Source organism: Epinephelus fuscoguttatus, linkage group LG20, assembly GCF_011397635.1.
Source record: "Epinephelus fuscoguttatus linkage group LG20, E.fuscoguttatus.final_Chr_v1".
Taxonomy (NCBI): Eukaryota; Metazoa; Chordata; class Actinopteri; order Perciformes; family Serranidae; genus Epinephelus; species Epinephelus fuscoguttatus.
The window spans coordinates 7,643,246-7,660,639 of NC_064771.1; the positions used below are offsets into that span (position 1 = coordinate 7,643,246).

General features: G+C 41.1%; 1 protein-coding gene across 2 annotated transcripts in view; it reads right to left on the reverse strand.

Moving 5' to 3' along the window:
* The window catches only part of LOC125880918 (caskin-2-like), a 77,140-nt gene that overhangs the window by 25,695 nt on the left and 34,051 nt on the right, over nucleotides 1-17,394 (reverse strand). For both annotated transcript variants that reach the window (XM_049563754.1, XM_049563755.1), the window contains 7 exons: nucleotides 13,660-13,757; nucleotides 12,085-12,230; nucleotides 11,481-11,576; nucleotides 8,743-8,876; nucleotides 2,546-2,654; nucleotides 2,210-2,318; nucleotides 1,922-2,016 (listed from right to left, as the gene is read on the reverse strand). In XM_049563754.1, the coding sequence (XP_049419711.1) occupies nucleotides 1,922-2,016; nucleotides 2,210-2,318; nucleotides 2,546-2,654; nucleotides 8,743-8,876; nucleotides 11,481-11,576; nucleotides 12,085-12,230; nucleotides 13,660-13,757 (787 nt within the window). The remainder of the gene's footprint in view (nucleotides 1-1,921; nucleotides 2,017-2,209; nucleotides 2,319-2,545; nucleotides 2,655-8,742; nucleotides 8,877-11,480; nucleotides 11,577-12,084; nucleotides 12,231-13,659; nucleotides 13,758-17,394) is intronic.

Consider the following 17,394-nt stretch of genomic DNA (forward strand, 5'->3'; position numbering starts at 1 on the left):
CAAACCAGCCCAGCGCGCCGCGATTCAAGCAGTCCATTCCAGTGATCCACTCCAGCTCTTACTATCAATCCACCAGGCCAGCATGCAGACGGCAGACACACACACGGAGGGTAGGAAGAGTAGCGGTCAATTTAGTTAACTGACTATGTGAGTGATATTTTTATTTGGTTTACACTCTTACTGTTTAAGTAAAGAGCACTGATGGCATTGTTTTGGGCACAATTAGTGAAACTGGAGCCATGGATGGACTATTGCTTGTTTAAACAGTTGTACAATATTGTGTGTGCTTTTTGTCCCCTCTGTTGGTCCCAGGACCTCGCCTCACAGCAAGAGGGTTGCCGGTTCGATCCCGGGCGTGGGAGCCCTTCTGTGCGGAGTTTGCATGTTCTCCCCGTGTCAGCGTGGGTTCTCTCCGGCCACTCTGGCTTCCTCCCACAGTCCAAAGACATGCAGATTGGGGACTAGGTTAATTGGTAACTCTAAATTGTCCATAGGTGTGAATGTGAGCGTGAATGGTTGTTTGTCTCTATGTGTCAGCCCTGCGATAGTCTGGCGACCTGTCCAGGGTGTACCCTGCCTCTCGCCCGATGTAGCTGGGATAGGCTCCAGCCCCCCCGCGACCCTCAAGAGGATGAAGCGGTTAGAAGATGAATGAATGAATGAATTAGACATTTTAAAGATTTCTTGTGTTGATCTATTTTCTATTTATTAAGGGGCCAAAGCAGCCAAAGCAAACCAGCTATATTTTTTATTTAATGTTAATGTTCAAGTTTAAAGTTTGTTTATTTAACCCTGTTAACAATAAACGGGTCAGTTTCTCATACCAACTGTTGTGGATCATTCTAACTAACCTGATTAAGTAGTTGTTCTTGTTAGAGTAATATCGCTTGATCAAACCTTTTCTAACATGACTGACAACAAAATAAGTGAATATGTATAATACGCGCTTGGATCGAATCGGTATCGGTATCGTCCAAAACTCAAGGCTGTTATATCGGTATCGGATCGGAAGTGGAAAAAGCTGGATCAGCACATCCCTAATTGTGATATTTACTGGAATGATGTACAATATAGCCAATAGCTAGTAGGTTGTTACTAGCAATGGTCATTTACCAGAAACTTTCAGCTCCCTGGCGGTCTCCCTCCTATCAGCCGCTACCTAATTTTGTTTTTTGTAGTGACGGTATCGGAAGGATAATTCCTTATTGTAACTTCATGAATCAGCCGTTGCTCATCCACAGAGCGCTGCAGAAATTACATTTGTAAACCAACATGAAAATTTGTGTCGCCTTGGTTCCTTCCTCAAAAACCCAATGGGATTTTTCCATTGCATTTTGGATTATTGCATAAAATAAGCTCTGTGGTGAACAAACATTTGTTAAACTTACGCATTTTGTTCAGCAAGACAATCTTCACAAATTAACATCACTTTTTTGATTTTCAAAGCCTTAATGCAATCGCCAGAAGTAAAAAGCTAGCGTTAAGTGCTGTGACCACTGGCACAGGTTACTGTCGTAGGCCACTTTTTAATTTCCCGGAATGTGTCACAATAATAACAAATGTCATTTCAGTCGCACTGCGTAAAATCAAACCAATTTAAACTGGTACACTAGACCGGACCAGCAAAACTGGAAATCGGCCCAACTCAGCTCAATTACTTTTAGCATTTTATTTATTAATTTATATTTATATATTTATATATTTATATTTTAGCCTTTATCATTTTTAAAGTACATTTCAATATGAGCACTGAAAAAAAATAAATAAATAAAAAAAATATATATATATACATGTGTGTATATGACAGTAAGACAGCGAGGCACAACAACTCAAGCAAAAACTGAGTGAACCTATGACTTACTGTAGTAGACAGACATTGAAGAAAAACTTTCCTACTCAACAATCAGACAAAAACAAGTACCATAATAAGATCTCCAGCGCGGAGGTTAAGAGCAGTGGGGTCGTGGAGGTTCCAGTAGTCCTTCACCGCTCTGACCTGGAGAGAGCTTGATGCCTCTGCACACAAAGAAAGATAAAGACATATCATCAGGATGTTTCACTTCACTGATTTCTTTTCTGACCTCTCTCTTTGCCATTTTGCAACCTCTCCCCACTGTTTCCCCTGCCTCTGTATCAACAACAAAAAAAAAAAATCCACATTTCATAAAATCATCAATGCTCCATGAAAAACAGTTTAAGAGCTACTAACCTCTCAGCAGCTGTTTGATTTCCCTGCTGGCTGTGGAGGTGGTGAACTGGTTGACAATGTCCAAAGCTGTCTGGTTGTACGTGTTGCGCATGTTCACATTGATGCCCGCCTAGAAACACACACACAACACACACACACACCGTGGGATTATTGTGGGTGAGGTGCAGTTTCAAAACAAAGCCTCCCTCAAATGCCTCCCTGCTTTATTAAAGAATAACACTGGAATTAGTTTTTGACATTGTCTTTCTGTCTGCACCTTCAATACAAAAATGTCAGAGTCAGCCTTTAAAATCCCATACTAGCTGAACTGAAATTATATTGTATGTCTTTGCTTACATCAAGCAGCAGTCGCACCACTTCAGTTTTGCCATAGAGGGCAGCCTCATGCAGAGACGTCCCCGCTTTAGTGGCTCTGTTGATGTCAATACCAGCTTTGAGGAGCAACCTGGGTAATCAAAGCAGAAAACACTCATGTAAGGCCGCAGGCAACACTCAGAAACAGATTCATCCATTCAACTGTTACAGACATCTGCAACATCTCATTAAGCCGTAAACCCCCCACTCATCCACACACCCACACACAAACACAAACACACACACACACACACACACACACACACACACACACACACACAAGCTAACAAATATGTCTCTGGTTCTGTCAGAGGCCCAGATGTAGGAATGCTGATGGCGTTGTATCCAGAGAGCAATACAGGAGGAGGAGGTCCTCAGCTCACTGTGTGAAGGTTCAGTCAGGATTGGGGGTGTAAACAACACTGAAACACTGCTGTAATATATTAGCTGTATGGTGTTTTCTGATTGTTATCCCACTCCAACACTTCTTTGCCACCAACGTGTCCATTGGACGCTACACTTATGCATCTACTTTGTTACAGCATGTTTCCTTTCAACTTTCAAACAAGTTAGGATTTGACAAAATACAACAGAACTCTAATCATCATTATCAGAAACAGGCTAAACAACTACAACATGAAGCATTAGGACAGTGTGTGTGGGTGTGTGTGACTTCTGTAAATGACTAAGGTTGCTGAAAGGTGGCCCAAAGGCAGTTTTCATTATGGCGTAAGACTGTATGACGAAGTTCTAAAGCCACTGCTGGGAAACCAAAAATCTGATTGTGAGATATAGTTGTGTTAGTATGTGGGTGTTATAGAACATAATATTTTGAGGACAATATCATTTTGAAAAAACAAACAAAGTTGGCAAAAGCATTCTTCATTTGACATGTAAAAGCTGACACATTAAATCAACATTGTGCAAGAATATGTATTTGCGATTTGGTGCACCTGCATTTTCAAAGTGGTATACCACTGTTGTAAATACGGACCTTCAGTCCAATAAGGTCCAGCTTCAGGCTGTAGCAACTCCAATTCAGCCAGTGCAAACCCCAGTGTCCCGGTCTGATCCCAGACCGCCCCAACTCCCTGCCTAATCAGCAAACTTTCTGTTGCTGATGTTACACCCAGTGCTGCTGCTGGCCTTGGGGTTTGAGCTGGTGGATTTTGAGTTGCTACAGCCGCTAACTGAAGGTCTGTCTTCAGAGCCCAGTCTCCTCCTGGCAAAATAGACTCCTAGCAGCAGGGAGTGAGGCAGAGGGACCAGGGGTACGCACTAGCTAACTAATTCTGGTCTCATTTGAGGTCTGATAAATGGACAGAGAGATTGGGACAAGAGCTGAGAAAATCATTGCCCTGCATGCAGCTCTAAAATGACATAACATTCTACCCATTTTCAATAATAAAAACACAAAATAAAAAATCAGTATCTGGCGGTCACTGTTGATTTTGTGGCAGGTCGGCAGAAATAAATCAATGTATGGAAAACACTGGACATCTGCAGGAGTGTACACTCTGCAGATGTCAGATTGTCATTATTTTCCCATTAGCCGTGAGAAAGGTCACTACAGCTTATGTCAGGACAGTATAAACAAATAGCAACCCTACATTAGCTGGGCCAAATGACCAATCCTAAGTCCCATCCCCCAAAAGTTACTATTGCTAAGTCAGACAAGCTTGACAAAAAGAAACATGGCAGTGTTGGTTCCACTTAGCCAGGTGCTGCGGTGATTATTAGATAGTTTCTCGGCATCAGGCAATATAGCTTCAAGAAGCAGACAGCAAGCAATGAGAGGATACGCTCACAATGTTAACTGTTGTAAACAAGCCTAAAGGACGTAAATTAAGGCCTCTGGTCTCAAACTAAAAGGAAGAAGTAGAGACAGAATGACAAGACTATCAGTCAACATTGCTCCTGCACTGCCGGGTATGTGTCCCCTTTTCCCCCTCTGGGGATCAGTATAGTACTCAATGTATTTATTACTGACTGGAGATCATGGTGCTGATCTAATGTTAATCTCTCTTTGCTGTAGAAAGTCATGTTAGTTACTTTGCTTACGGAGATAATATAAACAATATAAACTGTTGGAGATAATATAAACAAAGAAATATTAGCCTTGATCTGGCTAACGACAATTCGCATTGTCTTAAAAATATGTCAGCAACCAACCTACAGTATGTCCTTTTCCAAATCTCTCTAATGATACCACAGAAATGAGAAGGGGGCGAATCTGGCTGACATTGCTGATCTAGCATTAGGCTGATTCCTTCTGATGTAACAACACATTAGCTAGCATATCTGAGAATACAAGAAAAGTCCAAGATTCTGCTGTGTTCCAAACTTTCTCAACTATTTTTGGGACACAAAGCAAAAAGGGGCAGGACTTGGGAAGAGCTAATTCCAAAGTATAATTCGTGCACTGCTAACAGTGTGTGAGGTTTGGATTTTTACATCAACAGTTCTTTGTATTTGACACGATGGCGTTACTGAGAATGCCAATTTGGCTTGTTCTCATTGCTACCTGGAATGCGGATTGTGAATGAAAGAGGCACCATTCTTCCAAGCCAAAACATTTTTAAAGCTTTTATTTTTCAGGTAAAAAAGTTGCAATATGTAACTTTTAAGTATTAAAAATGACATCTTTATGCTGAAAATATTACCATTTTCATCATGACTGTCAATATTTTTCCTGAGAATAAAGTTGTACTTTAGTATGAAAAAGGTCCTGATACTACAGCTCTCAAAACAAACATCTAATAACATTACGTTATTCTCTTCTGTTTTCATTTTATCTTATTGTTATGACTTAACTCTCATATTATACAACTTTTCCTGTTAAATGTATTAAAATAATCTTGTAATGTATTATCAAATGTTGCATTTTTTGTTGTAAAACTGCAACTTCTTTTATAAAGAAGGCAGTATGACAAAACTTTTAAAGATGTCTTCCTCTTAACAGTGACCTTGATACTGTGTTAAAAGACTGAATGATTCCGAGGACTGCTACAGAAATATGTTTAAATTAGCAAAATGAAACAGCTACAAAGCTGTGAAGTCAGCCTTTGGTTTGAGCTGACTGTGTCTTCAAAAAGCTTAATGGTGGCTTGTGAAATGTGAATGCTGCTGACAAACACTCTTGACTTAGCGGGATCACATTAAGTGGGACACCACAGGGGGGTGGACAGACACATGAATTATCAAACCATGAAGTATGATGAAAAAAGGAGCCTGAAGCGAACCTGTTGTAGCTTGCACCTTCTTCTTTTACTCAGCAGCAACAGTTTTAATCTTGCTCTGAAACCTTGTGAAGGCTGAAAGTAAGTATGTCACAAGAACTAGACCTCTCCATCTCTGTCTTGCAGATAAGCAGAATGCGGTCTCCTCCAGTTTTGAGGGTGACATTTCATTTTGAATTATCCCAATCCTGTTTATCAAAGTACAATTTATACTTCTGTTATCTTCCCACATAACAAGAGTCTTTACATACATGTTACTAAGTCCACAACAAAATCTTCACATCTTCCCTGGGAAAAAAAAATCTATGGGCAAATGTTTGCAGCTCCAGTTCCAACCAGACTTCTACAGCTATACAAAAAGTAGGTACTGTAAGACGTCTGCTGTTGCAGTATGGCAGTCTTTGAAGAGACATAAATCCCTTAGCGGGAGATCACAGCCAAATTCTGCTGAGTAAACTCTGAATAAACTTGCGTGCTAATGCAGTGATTTATTTTTTTTATTTCTGTTTTTTGTTGAAAGCTTGCTGTTTCTCCTCCACATCTACTATTGAACTTCCCAGTTCAGGACTAGGAGAGAGGAGGATGGAGAGGGTATTGCAAAAGAGATCTGATAATCGTTAGCAGCATGTCTGAGAGGCAGGGTGGAGTTACTTGGCTAAGTATATGCATATTTACACAGATACACTGGCATAAAAAACACACCGAACCACTCTTGGGTATCTGGAAAGTGTAATGTTTCTGGGATTAAACATCTCTACAGTACAGAGTGTGTTCTGTTTGAATGTGGAGACTGTTATCAGTTTTGCTTTCTAGAGCTACCTGAGGGGAGATGTAGCACCTGTAGCTGTGAATTAAGGGCTGGCAAAAATATGGTATTCTGTGAAGTATCAGTGTAGTGCAGCACTAATAATAATAGCTAAAGTAATTGTACCAGTAGTAGCACAAGCTGTACTGCTGGGAGGTGGCAGCAATAGTAATCATAGAACTAACTGCCCTGGCGATTGTGATAGTCTTGGTAAAAATGGTTGTATTAGTGGAACTAGTGGTTGTAGCTTAGCCTGGTTCCAGACCACAGACCCCGCCCACTCAACTGAGTAGGCTTGCATCTCTGGTCTGGCATACTGCACTGAATTTGCGATTTATCTCGTCCAAACGATGGACGGACCAATGAACGCTGGGGGTCCAGCGATTAGCCAATCAGCGCCACGCTGATGTCAAGCTGTACGCTGGTGGGTAACTGGTGAGGATAGCAACAATGGCGACCGCTACAGATCCTACAGACCACATTGACGATGCTATCGATGTATTTCGCCACTACTCGCGTTAATGGAGAACCAAATTAAGGAAGCTGCTAAACTGGATTTAACGGCGATGCAGCTGGGCATGCACGACAACGGTGACATTTTAAACGGGCAATGCTCGCTTGTTTTCGGCACCCCCGAGGCATGGATACTAATGATGTCAGATTCTGGGTGAGTCGTTGATCTCTACTGATTGGTTAGGGAAAAATCAAATTCCCTCCCCCTTGTAAATCGCCTTCAGTGGAAGCCATGTCAGACTGAAGGTTCTGGGAGCTTCAGTCTGACACTCAGGCTAGTTGTAGCTGTGACAGGTGTTGTTATTTTAGTTGCAATAATACTAGAGTACCTAATCAAATAAAGGTTGGCATTGTACTTTTCTGCAAACCACAGATATATTACATGTTTACGTTTCATATGTAGCAAATATGTTGAAATGTCTTTACGGTTCAGTTTCAAATTCCACAACAACCACGCGGTTAGGGTTGTGACAACATCATGTTTTAGCTTCAAATTTTTGTCACAAAAAACACAGGTGAACATGTACTGAATTCCACTAACAAAAACTGCTTTTGTAGCTACAAAAGCAGCTAGAAATGTCCTGAACACTTATTAAAAAATACCTGGCTTGGTTGCTACAAATAGGGCTAATAATGTCCCAAACTCTCATTTTAAAATACCCACTTTTGACACTACAAACACAGCCACACATGTCCACATGCTCGTTAAATATACTACCTTCTGTCAATACTAACATGGCTGGAAATTTGCCAAACTCTCAATTACAAATACCCATTTAAGTTGCTACAAACATGACCGAAAATGTTCAGAACTCTAGTTAAAAAAATACCTGCTCTGTCAGTACAAACGCAGGTGGATACGTCCCAAACATGGTTTGAATTGCCCCAAATTCTTGATAGAAATACCTGCTTTTGCTGCTACAAACATTGCTGGAAATGTCCCAAACTCATATACATCATAAAATCATATACATGTACATCATAAATCATATACATGTAATCTGAACAAAGTCACATTAGAAATGTTAAGATTATGCCTATGAAAAGTACAACATATCTGCTTGCACGGACACATACAATGCCAAGATTTTATTCTGGCAACTGGGTTGCTAGAGGTTGTAGCAGTGCTAGTGCTGCAGTTGTAGTAGTAGCACTGACAGCTCTAGTATTTGAGATAATGGTAGCAGTAAACATAGTTGCAGCAGTACTGGTAGTGAAGCAGTAATAATAGTAGTGGTAGCAGCAGGAACTGTAGAAATAATAGCCATAGCACTGCTCCCAATAATAGCAATACTGTTAACAACTGTTACAGTGTTGGAAGTAGCATTATTAGCAGTAGAGGTTGTATAAGCAGTAATACTAGTACTAGTAGTAGCAGAAGTTATGGTAGTAGCAGTAACCATAGCAGTAATGGTGGAAGTATTCGTAGAAGATATAGGAGCAGATACAACAGAAGCGTTAGTAGTAGCAGCAGAGGTATTTGTAATTCTTGTAGTAGCAGCAGTGGTAGCAGTGGTGGGAGCAGCATTAGTGCTAGCAGAGTTAGTAGCAGAAGCATTAGGAAAGAATGATGAGGGCAGAAATAGACATGTATCAAACATAGCTCCTCGCTGTGATCTTACTTTATTATGTCTTTGTGTCCATTCCTGGCTGCCAGGTGGAGGGGAGTAGTGGATGGAGATTCCAGGCTGTTGTGCACCCCTTCCCCTTCTAACAGGGCCGTCACCATGTTACTGCTCAGCAGCAACTGAGCCACCTAAGGAGAAATCAAAGACACCAAAATGAAGATCAAGTGTGACTAGTGAGAACAGAGGAGTGGCAGAATCAGGGCAAGAATTACAGCATTAGCAATACTTAGATATATATGCAAAGCCATGGTAGTTGAGGTTATGTAGTAAAAATATATGGATTAAAATAATATATATGGTGACTTATATATATAGGGTCAGGCCAGTACAGAGGCTTATCCACTACTCAGCAGCTGTCTAAAGATACCACAGCCTCCATACACACACACACACACACACACACACACGCACAGACACAGACACAGACACAGACACACACACACACACACACACACACACACACACACACACACACTCAAGAAGTCTATGTGTCAGAAAAACAGCCCAAAGCCTTCTATTCTTTCACAGCTAAACTGCAAACTCAGACTAGACGAGGGACATTTAACAGGCATAGGAAGTGTGTGTGTGTCTAATTCTGAATTACAGGCCAGCTATACATCTCACAGCGAGGCTTATCCGCCGATGTGACAGAGAAACAGTAAAACACACTGCAATGTGCAATCCCTTTAACGTTACAGTTTGCGTGTGCCCTTAAAGAGCCACTGAAGCCTATTTTCCTTTCGCTCAAACAAGCTTAATTTAGCTCGGTCACTTCATCTAAGCCATGGTTCATGTTTGACATAGGCCATCCCATCCAAAAAAGGGCAAAAAGAGCCAAACAGAGTGTTTTCACATGCAAATAATTGGATTAGAATGACTACATGAATAAAGCAGTTCACTACATGGAGATTTATTCTCTCAGTCTCACAGTGTAGAGATTGGCTAAAGAGTGGAATTCACCAAATGGCATTACATGATCCTCCAACAACACCAGAGGAGTGATCCTTACACAGGTCATTTTAGCTTATTACAGACATAAGTACAAAAAACTCCTCTAGAATTTGTGCCCTACTGTTCATTTAGAGCTGATTCCGGTGGAGCAGCATGTGTGCCGGCTGAGCACTGTTAATCAGTACGAATGAATTGTAAATCCTTAATTACAAACCAGTTTGCCATCTCTTTTCCATGGATCTGAGACCCCGCATCTCTGTTCTCAATATCCCTCATCACCAGAACTCTGTTCTGCGCTCCATAAAAGCAGTCAGTGTTATGGATGTGATTTGGATTGTGATGTCCAAGATAAGATTATAATGTTAAACAGACCATGATGCTGTGCTACTGTTGCACCAAGCAAAGACACACAGACTTTTAAAAAGGAAGAACTCAAAGAACTGTTTGAACAGAGGAGACATTGCTATTTAACTGATTTTTTTTAATGTTTAACTGGTACCTTCTTCCTGCCCTCAACAGAGAGAAAAGGCAGATATCTGGGTGGTTGGTATGTTTAATGATTCCCCTGGACTTGTTTTTGTAGCGCCTGGTGTAAACATCTAGTGCTACTAGAGCTGGGTTGACCGGTGAAAGAGCAGTGTGCATAAGCGTTAAAGCAAACAAGGGAGAGATTTAGTCACACATGTCTGAGCATAATTCACACTCAGATGAGGAGTTTGTCGTGCACCAAAATTGGTGACTAGCAGACGTATCAGAATGCTAAGTGTAGTTAGCCTCTTTTATTTCTTTATTTTGTTTGTCAGCTTGGTAGCATATCGGTTAACTGGCAGGGGCTCACACAGCGTTAGTGGTTGTGAAACATGCAATAATATATACTACAATGGGGTTTTCCATAGATAGTGGATGGAAGCTCCAGTTTCCGGTTTATATCCAAAAACTGCATCCTCTACCATGTTTACTGTCAAAGCTTTCACTATGCTAATGCTAACTCTGCTCTCTGTGATGACAAGTTCGCTCTGCACTGGATGTTTCCGAATATTTGCTGTTGTTGTGTCATAGCCATTGATATATGTTTCTCATATTAGACAGCAATTGACTTTCATATTAGTGATGTACCTAATCTAGCTTGCCGGCAAATGTTTGAATCTCAGATTTTAGGGAAGTGCACAGACATTACTAGAGATGTGTAAAAACACCTCTCTAGTGAAAAACTTTGCACAGATACAAGTCAGTATAGTCAAGGTCAGACATTTAAACGGACATAAACAGAAGGAAAATCCATTTAAATGAAGGGGAACAAGTGATGTCAACAGTTAACTGTTTTTAGTTAACAGTAGAGAATAATTCTGACCAGTTACACACGTCGGCCTACAACATAATTTTGTCTCTCTTCAGTTAACTGCACTGCGCACCACACTGGTCTGGTGGGAGCTAGCAAGCAGCGCCACTCATTCCGCAATTAATACTGGAAATGCTGTCAACATTGTGCTGTATGTGGTCGCTGAGGTGAGTTAGCAGCTCGATTCTGAGATGCAAACCCTGTTTAACATTGTTAACATTGTTAACTATGTTATAACTTAACTCTGTCTCTATCGATGATCTGAGGTAACCATGATTAGACGATATGACAACAGGAAAAATCGCCCAACCAAAGCAAATATATAATGCGGCTGATGATACTCAATACTCAAAAACTTATGTTCAATAAAACGCCATTATTCATAGATACTTTGGTTACACACACACATACACAAATATGACACAGTAATATATTGTCATACCTTCAGTCTGCCAAACTCGCAGGCCAGATCTAGAGGAGTCTTCTTTGCCTTGTTCGTCAGGCAGGGATTAGACTGGTGCTGCAGCAACATCTCAGACTGAAAGAGAAAGGGAGAAAAGACAACGTAAGTGATATCTCCTCATGTATTATGCACACGCACTCATATGCCAGTCAACCCGACACATTCTGTGTGTGTGTGTGTTGATGTTTTGTCTTTGAACAGAAGAGAGGAACATATGATAGCTCTACTGCCGCCTCAGTTAAGGATTGTCAGTATCGTGTTTGATGGTGTTGTACTAAAAAGGTCAGGCCTCCATACGGGTTATATGACAGGTTGAGGTGTGTGTGTGCGTGTCCATGATATGTGAATCTCTCCATTAAGACAATCCAGGAGCCAAACCGATGAGTCTGGAGGAAAGGAATGTGTGCGCTCACTGCCTTTAGACTCTTGTGGAAAACCTGTGTCATGGCATTAATGGTGTTACTGGTATTGTTGGTGGACAATATAGGCTGAGACACAAAGGGGGTAGGTTTCAGTGAAATGGAAAGACTGGTATTGCCTTTGAGCTTTGCCTCTGGCAGCTGAGGTGTATGTGTGTACTCACCACCTCGTAGTGTCCATACTGAGCAGAAAGATGTAACGGCGTCTGTCCATCATGGGAAGCGGAGTTGACTGAAGCTCCGGCTCTCAGCAACAATAAGACCGAGTCTGCTTTTCCCTGCCATGCTGCGTAGTGGAGAGGACGCATGCCTAGAGACAGAAACATGAGTGCAGGATGGAGCCCATGAGATGGGAAGGAAAAGGCAGTGAGATGTGCATTAAAGAAGCACTACTGAATATACATGTCAAAGTCAATTTACTCGTCATGGGGAGTAATGAGCCTGCGAGAGAGCTGTATAATGTCTTCTGTGGCTCCTGAGAAGCTGTGAATATATCCCTAATGATATCATAGTAATGTCATCAGGGATTTTCAACAGAAAGCCTGTGAGGATTAACCAAACAGGAAGGGTCTAACAAAAGAAATTATAAAGTTACGTTGAGGGAAGTGTAGGACCGACAAGTTTTTTGGAGCTATATTAGGGAATATCCTGGCCTCTAAAGCACTAAATTTCACTATTCTTTTGTAAGTCAATACTTAAACACTGGAGTGCCCCATTTAAGCGTAAGACTGGTATTCTATATTTTTTTAGCCTCTAAAAATCTCTCAATAAAAGACCAAAACCAACTATTTTTCTGACTTCACTGATTTGAAAGTGTAGTCCAATATTCACTCTGCCATGTTTTGGGTCATTTAACCAAAACAATGAGCTGAAAGACTCTAAAACAATCTGCAGAGCCGAGGGAAACTGGTGACAACTCCCACATTAACACATTGTCATCCATCACTGAACTAACTGATTAGTGCAGCCTCAGTGGGCTTTAGTCGTATGTGGGATTGCATTGCAACAGTGTGGTTCAAGGGTGTTTATTAATAGTTTTTGGAAGACAATGGGCCTCACTCCCCAAATGCTCTTACGAGGACATTTCTTCTAAAACCCCTTACAGGGTGATGAGCAATGATACACTGGAATACACCATGGTCCCAACATTGATATGCATCAGTGCTTCAGGAAAGCAATAATGTTATAACATTCGCTCCCTAAATCGCTGCACCCTGACTGGCGTACCTTGACTAGTTCTTCTGTCTGTATAACGGTCCAGAGTGTGCTACGGGCGCCAAATGGCGTGAGGCTAGGTGATGCTGTGGTGTGTGTTCCACTTAGCATGCATGAGACCCTGGATTCCAAAACTGACAAGCTGGCAGGAAGTGCCAAGAGGTAAATTCAACCTTCACAACAGTCCTTCACAGATCTATAGCTGACCTCAGAGGCGTCACACACGGTTATGAGCACCACACGCCTCTGGTCTCAGCAGCCGAGCTGCCACTCCTGCACGGATTCTACTATATTTGTTCCGCTCGGAGTCTGAAGATATTTGCTATAGCACTGCTGTCACTGTGTGGCAGACAAACTTCAAAGCGAATCATATTTATTCATGTGGGTCAAACTTATTTTCAGCTGAGTGTCAGAAAGCTGTTGAGGAAGTTTCAGGCTCAATTTAACCCCAACTGACTTCCTGAACATTTTTTTTTTCTAAAGTGTAGGTTTGTCTGGTGACATGGTTTGGCTGGTTAAGGTACCGTTGATGTCCTTGATATCCACCGTGGCCTGGGCCTCCAGCAGCAGAGACAGCAGCTCCGTGGTGCCCGTGAGTGCGGCATGGTGCAGCGCCGAGAAGCTGTGGGCGAGAGACAAAAGAGAGGGTAAGAGGGGGTCAAGGGAGAGCAAGAGGGAGGAGAGACAAAGAGATGAGACAGGTTATAAATCATTCTGATGACTTTACAGCAGGTGAGCCCTTTTCAAAACTCTCATCAAAACTTCAGACTGAGATAATGTGTGTGTGTGTGTGTGTGTGTGTGTGTGTGTGTGTGTGTGTGTGTGTATGCTCTCATCAAAACTTCAGACTGAAAAGTGTGAAGGTGAGTGTGTGTATGTACGATCCCATTACAAACTGCAGCCTCAGATAAGAATGTGTGTGTTTTATGGTTGTGCATCCCCATACACCCATAAAGACTTCAGACTGAGAAGATGAGAAGACAAGTGTGTGTGTGTGTGTGTGTGTGTGTGTGTGTGTGTGTGTGTGTGTGTGTGTGTGTGTGCGCATGCGTGTGTGTGCGTTTGTGTGTGTGTGCAGTATACATATTTACAGCTATGGTCTAAGATAAGAAGCAATGCATGCTCATACAGTATGTGTATGTGTGCTCCCACATCAAAACTGCAGATTGGGATAAGGATCTCCAGTGTGTGTGTGTGTGTGTGTGTGTGTGTGTGTGTGTGTGTGCGCACGCATGAATTTGTGTGAGTTCGTCAAAGCTTTACAGATGAAATGTGTGCGTTTGTCTCTGGATGAAATTAAAGGCATAAATTCTTGGCGACGACTTTTGCGTTTGCTCGAGGCGACGCAGACACAGCGAGTGTTCCAGAGGAGGTGACCCTCCGAGGCGATGAGCGAGCAGAGCCCAAGCTGCAGCACAATAACAGCTACAGTGCAGAGGGCTTTCAGGTGATCTCACACAGCCTCAGGCTGTCATAGTGGAAGCCCTGAGCTCTGGGGAACCAGTGGCAGTAAACAGCCTAGATACATTTGGAAAGAGAACTTACTGTAGCTTTCTCAGCAGATGTCAATAGACACTGTGAAGTTTTCATGGTAAACAAATGCATTTTGTTCACTTCACTTTTTTTTTACCAGAGCAAACCAAGGCCTAACAAAGAGGCAGGTTTGATTCAAAGGATCAAAACTTGACATGCCTACTGACCAATCATCTCACTGGAAAAACCAATGTATCATTTCTACAAAAGTACAGTATTTACAAAGTGACAATAACAATAAGTACAAAGCAATATGTTAACAGATCAGTGCTTTCTTCTTACTTTTAAGTTAGTTAGACAGTTAGTTAGACATAAAAGTATGATCATCATAGGGACGAACACTGATGTTATTGTCATTCTATTTTTTCCCACACAGGTGCACTAAATCTTGAATTAAGTTAAAAAATGCTGGTTGTATTTAAAGAAAGTTCAAATGTCTGCGAAAAATATGGTATATTATTATAAGACACTTATTCTTCCAGATTACACTCATATCTGCGCGTGAAGTATGAAGTTTGAGCCAGAAGGTGTACAGAGGTGTCTACACTTACATCACACTTTGATCAGATGTGTGGCCTTAATGGAGACACTGGGATGTAAACAATAGAATTGATTGTAAGCTGAAAGTTTAATGTCAGCAGATTTTAAGATGTCTAAAACACAGCAAAGTTCAGAAAAACACGTGAAAGTTGCTAAAACTTACAGAGAATGACAAAGCAAGTAAGGGGGTGATATTTTGAGAACTAAGGATTACAGGTGGTGAAGATCCGTATGAGCTAGCTCTTTTATTGTGGAATGATGACCCAACAATTCTGCTTAGTTTTTCCTATCCCAACATTGTGAACTACCTAATATTTACAATAATATATATTTTAATAAAACATACTTTTGAAGCTACATTTTGGGGAAAATTGTACAGTTCTGTGTCACTGCAAAAGACTATGAAACGAGTTCAGAATCTGATATTCAGCGAAGAAAGCAAGAAACCACAGCTTAATATTGTTATGCTTGCATAGTATTGCATTAAAAAAATAGTGATGAATTGCTCTTATCAATATAATCTGACAAGAAATGCGCAGAGCAAACTTGAATGTTTTCAAGATTCCTGCCCTGTAAATTAGTACTGGGCAATATGTTGATTTCAGGATATCATACAAGATATTGACTTGGATTTTTGATATTATAATATCATAAGTGTTGTCTTTGCCTGATTTTAAAGGCTGCATTACAATAAAGTGATGTCATTTTTTAGCTGTTCATTTATTTGCCTTTACCCAGTCAATCATTATATCCACATTACTGATGATTATTCATCAAAAATTCATTGTCTAAATATTCTGTGAAAGCACCTATAGTCAACCCTACAATATCAGTGCAATGTCATTATATCAAGGTATTTGGTGAAAACTACTGTGATATTTAATTTTTCTCGTTATCGACCAACCCCACTGGGAATCCAATTTAAGTTCGGCCAACCACAAATGCCTCCTTTTCTCAGACAAGTTTGTACCTTGTTCCTGATTCGAAAAAATGGAAATAATTCAGTGTCTCCACAATGGCCGACTTCTTCGTTGATTACGTACTGTGAAACCAAACTACTGGTCTGGCTTAGCTTAAAGACTGGAAGAAGGGGGAACAGCTAGCCTGACTCCGAAGTTTAGAACAGATGCCTAGCAGCATCTCTTAAGACCCAGATACACCAAACTGACTTTAGAGAACTAGTGGCAACAAAGGCCCCTGCTGCATTGCCTAGCGTCACCGTGTCTTGGCCAAATAGTATCACATGAACACACCGCAAAGACTACAGCTAAAGGCCAACTAGCATATACATTCTGCATGTGCATGAGAGGAAATAACTCCACACCAGCAGATGGCAGTAGTCTGTAATCATCATTCAAAAAGGGAAACCGGAAGTCTTGATGCTAGTTAGCCAGTTAGCACATTAACACACACACACAACATAATCCATCAGGAAACGTTTCTGCTTAAGAGCTCAATGGCTAAAGAAAAATAATTTTACCTTATGTAACAAGTTTGTTTGGTCTCACTCCCTCTTGACATTAGCTGTTTACTTTCTTCACTCAGAGTGATTTCATTCACCGACGGGTTTTACCGTCACTGTCACTGATACATTATGCTAAAAGAATAAAAGCTAACAAGGGCCGTCGAGGAACAGCAGTGCAGGACAAACCGACAGATGCTCACCAGTGGCCCAAGATTGACTGATGGCCAACCATCTGCTTGGTGTGTCAGGGCCTTAAAGCTCACTAACATGTTGTATCTTATAACTTCAATCCATACAACAAAAGTGTAAAAAAAAAAAACAATGTGGTGTTAGGTTAACTATTTCATAATGAAACCACAGTCACCATGCTCATGTGCTCAGCTGTCCATCCAGAAATGGCTCCAGCATGGAACTCTGTTTGTGTATGGATTAAATAAACAAGAAACGGCATATTAATTAATGAGTTTTAGGGACGTTTCAGATTTTATCACTTTGGACAGAGCCAGGCCAGCTTTATTTCCCTATTCCCAGTCTTTATTCTAAGCTAGGCTGACCACATCTGCCAGTTAGTTAATGCACTTTGTGATACTCTGTAAGACTAGACAAGCTAGACATCATGACGTTAAGACATAAGTCTGTGCTGAAATGAAATCTGAAGGATCGCTAGACTCTGAAGTGGCTTATCTTATCAGTGTCATTGTTTAGGCCTTAGCCACACACA